We start from the raw sequence: 8298 nt of genomic DNA, 5'->3' as shown, positions 1-8298 counted from the left end.
ACCTCCCTCTGCAACTGGCTGCTGGACTTCCTGTTGCAGAGACCACAAGCAGTACGGTTTGCACTGAGATATTGTCGGGTAGCCATTGAATATTCCGACATCAGAGATTGCTAACAGGTGCATGTTTCAAAATAGCTGGGAACTTTCCGGAGCTCTGAATGGCAGAGGATAGCTAGATCATCAGACAACACAATCATTGTAGGACAGGGCTCGAATTATCTTTTTGTCTTTAAGGGGGTCTCTCTATCTCATAAAAAGTTGGCACACCCCGCGCATAGCCTAACAAGGCGATACAATGAAATAGCCTAGGCGCAAGTGGCGCTTTTGCGCAGTACAGTAATATGCGCACGGTAGGCCTAGGCTTTACCTTGACACACGCACACAACAGATATAGATTTTTCATAGAAATTGATTACTTTTAATTAATTTCAACATATTATTGATTGTAATAGTCCATATATCTCATTTCAATTTCACAATACAAAGAAATAGACTAAACGATTTAGTCTGTGCCATTCTCAATTTCACAACGTAACTCATTTAAACCAGACCACCGTCTCAGATAGGCTATCCTCAGTGTCAAACACAATAATGCATGTAGTGTAACTTATACACAGGGGAAAAAACAGTAACTGGCAGAAATGAATAAAGCCAGCCAAACTATGTTCTAGTAGGCTAATGTGTTGAACCGTGGAAAATTAATAGACGAACAATTTTGGAGTTTGCACTGAGATATTGTCGGGTACACAGTAAAAACAGAAGTGTTCATTTTACTCTTTAAGAGTTGAATTTAACTCTGTGTCAGATAACATTTGGTCCCACCCTAAACTAGTGTAAAATTTACTCTGTAGCCAGTGTAAGATTTTCAGAGTTAATTCTACTCAATATTGTGTAAAAATCAACAATGACCTGTGTAAAAATATTTAACACTGTAGTCGAATTACACTGTTAAGAGTAATGTGATTACACTTTATAGAGTTAATTTAACTACAAATTTACTTAAAAAAAAACACACTTTAAAGTGTAATAATATTTACTTTTCATTTCTCTACAGTGTTATTTTTAATGTAAATCTTATGATGTGGTGTTACTGAATTACAATAATGAACTAATATCTAATGAAAAGAGAAAAACAAAAACACAAGATGACAGCACCAGCATTTATTGTAAATATGTGAATTCACATTGCAAACACATTGCCCTCTTGCTTTGTCTATAAAAACAAAAATAATAACACTTAAAAATAAAATACTACACAATGCTTACCAAAGAAAAGACAAGGACTTCCTTGGTCACTTTCGATTTTTTTTTTGTGCTTGCAAAGAAACATCAACTAACGCACAATTCTTGCACGCAACTTGACAACTCTTGGAGTCTCCTTTGTTTCCCCCAGATCAATGGTATAGATAGTTGTTTGCACAAAAGTGTAAAAGCTGCTCAAGGAAGAACTGTACGACATACCAAAGACACATAATGGGCTTTAAAGAGTTCGTCAAAAGCTCCCACTGAACCTGTTGCCTTGCATTGAAGCGCATGCTTGTCAATCACAACGAAGTAGGAGTGAATGCTGCTCTGTGTGGATCCCTGGGCGAGAAGGTAGGGCTGAGTACTTTGGGTGATGTTGTCTAGATGCTGCTGCACACTGGTTCCAACCTACAACAAAATAAATTCAACAGAATTGTTTTAGTAACTAATCTCTAACAATAAATCAGATCACCTCAAACTGTGCATGAGATTGAAGTGATAGGAAATATATATTTTAACAACTGCCAAGCATACCTTTTGAAATCTGATGAGCTGATCTATAGCTTGAGATGCAGACATCTTTCCCAGACTCTTTCGACCTTGTGCAGATGGTGGTAGCAGATGTAGCAGCAGCAAGATGGCAGACATGTCACTGTCCCAGCCTACAAATAAGTAAAGAAACATCTGATTAACATTATGCCATAATAGTATTCAATTATCAACTTGCACAATTACCAAAATGTGTACTGCAGACCTACATAATCAACAATATGAAGTAAAAAGGTTTGATTCTTACCATTCTCAACTTGCGCAGCTGACTCAGCATTGTGCATCAAGTCCAAGAGTTCTGTGGTGGGTACAAGTCCATGGCTCTCCTTTATTACTTTTGCTTTGAAAGTGGTTGGCCACCTCTCTAAGAATTTGTTGGCTGTGGTCTCACCAAACAGAAGTCTGAAATCTTGTTCCACCTGCAATGCAACACACATAGACATGAGTGATGAGTGATAACTGATGCTGCATTGGATATATTAGTGATGCAGCGAACTGAGATGTCGTACCAGTCCTGGTGTGTCCAGAAATCGTGGAAAGACCAATAAGACATCTGATGATTTGTTTTCATCATTGACCATTGCTTGCCGATAAATGAAGGTCGTTTTCATCATCTCATGGACAGTGTCTTCATCAGCAGAGTGTCTCAAAACACTAATAGCTGCTTCCACATCCTCATCAGATGGCACTTTGTCAAAGGTGAAGGGTTGTCGACCATGGCCTGGCCCACCAACTTAAGACAAAATACAATGTCAAAGACTTTCTGCACAATCCACAAATCACCAACATCATTGTTACTGATCAGTAAACATACCTTTTGGAGATTTGCTGACTGAAGCGCATCTTTCCTCTGCAGTTTTTGTTTGTAAGGTCTTTAATCGCCATGCAAGGTATCCAGAACCACTCTTCGGATCGTAGTAATGCTCCTATGTGATTATAAATACATTACACACAAAAGAGTACTACAACAGTTCAGAGAGTGAATACGTGCATAATGTTGCAATGGCCCTTATACTTACATATCATGTTGTGAGTATGGGTCTTCCAGATAGGGAAACAAGGCGACTATCCCCTGGGCATAAGTCACTCCGACACTTTAGGTGGGTGATGTCCTAGCATATGAATTCAAAGATAACATCTTTCAATTGATATTGTACAACCCAATTTACATTACTGTTACTGTAAATAATAACAATGTTTCTTTCAGCCCATCTACATGTAATGCTTACCCATGTGTTTCTGTCATCTCAGCAGCAAGTATGTTAATCATCTGTCTTCTGGTGGCATCTGTCAAAGATTTGTTTTTTGCATAATGAGTTCACCACCAGGCTTTGATGTTAGAATTTCTTCAATCAACTTTAGGTGGAATAAAATGCAATTTTAGTCATTTTAAAACCATATGTAACACTGAAAATAGTTATTTAAAAAACACTTCCCATGATATGATACAACATTCAGACTGGACTTAGCAGCAATTTCCACTACCTACCGTTTTTGCCTTATAGTTTATTCGGCATGGCCTTTTAGGATGGCTTTGTTCACCAGCGGCTGCTTCTTCATTAGGGTCACACAGAGAGAAATTCTGAACGACGGTGTCATCAGATGTTACTAAGCATGATGATTGAGAGGCAGCTGTTAATTTGTATAAAACATAGAAATATATTACATGAGGCTGTTATTTTTAAGACGATAAATGTTCTCATTCCAGCCTTTAAACTAAATAAACACATTTCGAAATTGTCTGAATGAGTACCAAGTCCTTCATCGCCTAGAATGATACGAAAGGTTCCAGGTGATTGCTTCAATACTTCTTCAAAAACCCCTGAGTCAACTTCTGTGTCAGACTGGTCATACACCTTAATGTCTGGCTGTCTGCTCTCTGGTATGTTGAATTTTAGGCAAACTGGTTCAAAAAAAAAGAAAAAGGGAAATAATTAAATGATGGTGATCCCCATGTTTTTCCTTCTTGCAAGAACCAAAGGTCAAATAACAATTATTTAAGTTAGCCTCATGTATTCACAAAAATGTTTAAAGACAAAGTTAACTAGTTCTCGTAATATAATAGGTTAATGCTGTACTCTTGCAATAGAGTGAGATATTGCTTTAATCTAATGTAGCCTACTCACCTTCTTTCAAGAAAGCATCAAATGTTGGTTCAGACAGCTTCACATATTTTTGCTCTCCCCTGAACTGAACACGCAAAAGCATTGTGCACCTGTTGATAGAGGTAAAAATATATATCAAAAATCATAATTTAAGCTAGTTCAACTAAGAGAGTTACCTATTCGTTTTTCTATGCAAAATAGAGTACACTGTAACTACAAAGGTTACAGAAGGCAAAGTCGTGCTGGTTGAATAATTTATACTCCGCAGCAAATTGGGTGAAGTGAGCTAGCTAGCTCATTCATTAGCTATTTCAATTCGCTCTGGTTTCTGTAAACAGTAACAGTTAAAATGGTTAAGCCACGTTAAACGAACACATCATGCAATCAGTGAACTAAGTTATCGTTTTATAACACTAACATTAACTATGAGACCAATAGTATGCTAACAGTAAAGTTACCAGCATGAAAACGCTAGAATAGAATAGTGTTGGGAAACTAACGTTAACGTTAGCGAACAAAAGCTAAAATCTTATAAAGGTTGTGTTGTTAGCGACTGAGCTAACGCTGTTTTAAGCATTTACCATTCTTACCAACTTCATTGATGAAAATATTGCAACACTAACAACATCCACCATAAAGAAAGACAGAAAAGAGTTACTGGATGCTTCCTGAATTTCCCCTTGGGGATCAATAAAGTATTTATCTATCTATCTATCTAGCTTGCTTATAGTAAGCTAGCCTACATTCCCTTGTCGTTACACCATGACAAGCACAATCTATCTTCAGACTGCCAACGTAACGTTAGCGGCTTCAAACGAACTGATTAAGTTAACATTAACGTTACCTATGCTTAGCTCTAGAAAACGGACAGTGGGCCTATTTCTTACTTCAATGCGGGGAAAACCTTGGTCTGAACTGATGTGTCGAACATTTGAACTAATGCCCAATTTGCCAGCTGATAACGTTAACGAACTCACTAATTTACAAGGTGGGGAGTTACCGTTACCGCCATATGGAAATCGTCGACATAACGATAGAGATGGTTGCTTGCAACTAACACAACAAAAAAAATAGCCTATGTACATTTGAAAAAAGACCTGTTTGTTGTTCACAACACAGAAATGTTAACATTACTTACCTGACAATATCAGTTGGCTACTCCTTCGCAGTCGTCCTTCAGCCTCGGTAGTTGGCCTACAGCAGCAGAGTGGCGGGTAACCTATTCATCACTCTGTAGAGTTGAATTTTTCACTGCATGTCTGCAGAATTTTACTCTTACTTTTAACTCCACTGATAGAGCAACTTTACTCTCCAAAATGTTGAAAATACTCCATCTGGGTTTAAATAACTTTACTCTGAAATATTAACACCCCATTTTTTACTGTGTAGCCATTGAATATTCCGACATCAGAGATTGCTAACAGGTGTTTCAAAATAGCTGGGAACTTTCCGGAGCTCTGAATGGCAGAGGATAGCTAGATCATCAGACAACACAATCATTTGTAGGCTGCATTATGGGCCATAGTTTATGGCTTTGTCAATCAACATAGAATAGGCCTAGGTGAAGCGCAAGTTTAACAGCAACAGGACTTTTCAGCACGTATCAAACCACGTAGGCTATATCCCAATGAACGCCTATGCAAATAGACAAAACACTCACATCAAAGCAGGGTGACTTCTTCAGATTTGCGAGTGCTGTCAAATCGATACGGTTTGCTCATATAGTAGTGGTGTGGTGGTGAAGTGTCATGCTGCGTTCAAGAGCGTAGTGTAGGTCTCCCGTATAGCCTATATTTTAATTTAACGTCTTTAATGGTAAGGGATCGCACAGGGATGGATAATGAGCGGTTGTTTAAGATTAAATTACAATGCCAGACACCTTCAGATATGAGAGACCCCCTCAGGTTTTTGACTTTGTTGCTTTCAGGGCTCGAATTACGTGGGAGCGAGGAGCCGAGCTCAGTGAGGACTGGCTCCCATGAAAGCAACAAAGTCAAAAACCTGAGGGGGTCTCTCATATATGAAGGCATTGGCATTGGCATTGTCTGGCATTGTAATTTAATCTTAAACAACTGCTCATTATCCATCCCTGTGCGATCGCTTACCATTAAAGACGTTAAATTAAAACATAGCTACTACGGGACGTAGACCTACACTAACGCAGCATGACACTTCACCACCACACCACTAGATTATATGAGCAAACCGTATCGATTTGACAGCACTCGCAAATCTGAAGAAGTCACCCTGCTTTGATGTGAGTGTTTTGTCTATTTGCATAGGCGTTCATTAGCCTATACGTGGTTTGATACGTGCTGAAAAGTCCTGTTTGCTGTTGAACTTGCGCTTCACCTATTCTATGTTGATTGACAAAGCCATAAATTATGGCCCATAATGCAGCCTACAATGATTGTGTTGTCTGATGATCTAGCTATCCTCTGCAATTCAGAGCTCCGGAAAGTTCCCAGCTATTTTGAAACACCTGTTAGCAATCTCTGATGTCGGAATATTCAATGGCTACCCGACAATATCTCAGTGCAAACTCCAAAATTGTTCGTCTATTAATTTTCCACGGTTCAACACATTAGCCTACTAGAACAGTGTTTCCCAAAGTCTGGGTCGCGACCCACGGGTGGGTCGTAGGAGATTTTATTTGGGTCGCCAGCACAATTTATGTTTTGTTATAGGCCTATACCATTTGTCATTTGATACCAGGAAAGCTAACAGTTTTCTATTAGGATGTAGTTTGCTAACTACCACAGTCACGATTTTGTCATAAAAGCTCATGAAACTGAAGCATGAAACTGGGGGACGAACACATCGCAGAGGGGGTGCCAGAGCATGGATATCTACCTCTCAAAATGAAACCGTTCTGTGGGGCGCCTGCCATGTACCTCGCAGTTGCAAACTACAAGGGACATGAATCCGCCTATTTGCACTAACATTAACAGATACCAGCTCCTCAACTTTACCGATTAAAATCTAGTGACCGTGCTGTCAACTAAAGCAGACATCCATACACCGGACATAAGGCCATTCAATTTGCATGTAGAGTTTCGATTATAGATGCAATCTTTAAAGTTAATAGCAACCTCTTCACATTCACACAACAGTGCATTATATTAGGCTACAATTTAAATTGACATTTTAAACACTATTTCTCTCGTTTTCTACCTCGATCTCCAAAGTGAAGGCGCATTCTTCCGGCTATTGCGCAAAAGCCTCTTGTTCTGATATAACGACTATACAATGTAATATAATACAACAATAAAATATAACGACTTGAGTTATTTGCTGTTTACATCGGAATTGACGACCACAGTGTTATGGACCCATTTGTCTGCAAAGCAACGTAGCCTACAACTTTTTTTTTTTAGAAATACAGGAACAGCCTACTGTGCTGTCGAATGACGACTGCGCAACATGCAAGAATTTCCCCGAACTCTCGGATGCGCATTAAAACGTATCTTTTCAGTAGTCATTTCCAACTTTTCACGCTGATGGTGCTCAAAATGCAACACAACCATGTTCAAAGCAGGATCTATCTATAGAGATCCTATAGCAATGTATGGTTGGGGAAGGCATAGAAAAGTTGGAGAACCTGTGGCCTAAAACAATATTGGTGGTTGCAAGGTAGATTTGAAGTGAAATGGGTCGCGATGGTCTTTCATTTTTAAAAAGTGGGTCCCCAGAAAAAAAGTTTGGGAAACACTGTACTAGAACATAGTTTGGCTGGCTTTATTCATTTCTGCCAGTTAGTGCTTTTTCCCCTGTGTATAAGTTACACTACATGCATTATTGTGTTTGACACTGAGGATAGCCTATCTGAGACGGTGGTCTGGTTTAAAGGTCTCATTCACTGAGAAACCGTTTAATACTTGTTACTTTCAAAATACTATAGCTCACTCCAAGTTGCATATGCATGCTGCACGTGAAAATTATCTTCTACCCCCATTGCCCACATTAGCCAATGAAAGAAAATACACGGAAAAACAAGCGAATCAGAAAGAGCCCTTCCCAATGACGCCGAAGGGAAACTGATTATTCATGGCCTCGCCCACCTTGGCTTGTGACCGCCTACAGGAAGACTGGAAGATTTTGCGGCTAGGGGATTGTCTCTCTGCAGCTAGTAGGAGCTAACAGCAAGTTGCTAACATGGCGGAAAAAAATCGTGCCTGTGTTATTTGTGGCAATAACACATCAATGTTGCATGTCTTGCCTTATAAACAAGAGTTGAGGAAGAAATGGTTCGGATTTATCGTTGGAACACCATCACCGAAGTAGTGCAACATTAGTTCTGTGTTCCAATCATTTCGACCACACTCACTGCCTACAGTTAGAAAGTGGTTTTGCATCGATGTTCTGAAAACCTGGTTCTGTACCGTCATGACGATCGACC

At 39.3% G+C, this 8298-nt stretch overlaps 1 protein-coding gene across 6 annotated transcripts; it reads right to left on the bottom strand.

The window, feature by feature from the left end:
- Positions 1 to 1146: 1146 nt before the first annotated feature.
- LOC143139767 (uncharacterized) lies at positions 1147 to 5295 on the bottom strand. 6 transcript variants are annotated; one of them, XM_076300627.1, is made up of 11 exons: positions 4490 to 5295; positions 3921 to 4009; positions 3548 to 3697; positions 3284 to 3426; positions 3024 to 3150; positions 2814 to 2906; positions 2609 to 2720; positions 2304 to 2527; positions 2042 to 2213; positions 1780 to 1907; positions 1147 to 1653 (listed from the first exon to the last, which is right to left on the bottom strand). In XM_076300627.1, exons 8-11 carry the CDS (start codon positions 2406 to 2408, stop codon positions 1438 to 1440), a joined length of 621 nt encoding a protein of 206 aa, XP_076156742.1. In that variant the 5' UTR covers positions 2409 to 2527; positions 2609 to 2720; positions 2814 to 2906; positions 3024 to 3150; positions 3284 to 3426; positions 3548 to 3697; positions 3921 to 4009; positions 4490 to 5295; the 3' UTR covers positions 1147 to 1437. The 6 variants fall into 6 exon arrangements, with proteins under 6 accessions (XP_076156742.1, XP_076156660.1, XP_076156820.1 ...); XM_076300545.1 differs by having other exon boundaries at positions 5038 to 5295; XM_076300705.1 differs by having other exon boundaries at positions 3024 to 3081; positions 5038 to 5295.
- Between the last annotated feature and the right edge of the window lie 3003 nt (positions 5296 to 8298).

Source organism: Alosa pseudoharengus, unplaced genomic scaffold (assembly GCF_046254945.1).
Source record: "Alosa pseudoharengus isolate Yale_2024_CS ecotype anadromous, Long Island Sound unplaced genomic scaffold, YU_APseudo_1.1 YU_APseudo_1.1_scf_1, whole genome shotgun sequence".
Classification (NCBI taxonomy): Eukaryota; Metazoa; Chordata; class Actinopteri; order Clupeiformes; family Clupeidae; genus Alosa; species Alosa pseudoharengus.
Note: the sequence above shows the minus strand (reverse complement) of the source record. Positions and strands in the feature narration are given on the sequence as shown.

What these genes read in the sequence shown, in the direction of transcription:
- LOC143139767 (XM_076300627.1), bottom strand. Translation starts at nt 2,408, where the DNA reads ATGATGAAAACGACCTTCATTTATCGGCAAGCAATGGTCAATGATGAA. An exon ending in AGCTGCGCAAGTTGAGAATG is followed by an intron (nt 1,908 to 2,041) that starts GTAAGAATCAAA and finishes ACTTATTTGTAG; the next exon opens with GCTGGGACAGTGACATGTCT. An exon ending in AGCTCATCAGATTTCAAAAG is followed by an intron (nt 1,654 to 1,779) that starts GTATGCTTGGCA and finishes ATTTTGTTGTAG; the next exon opens with GTTGGAACCAGTGTGCAGCA.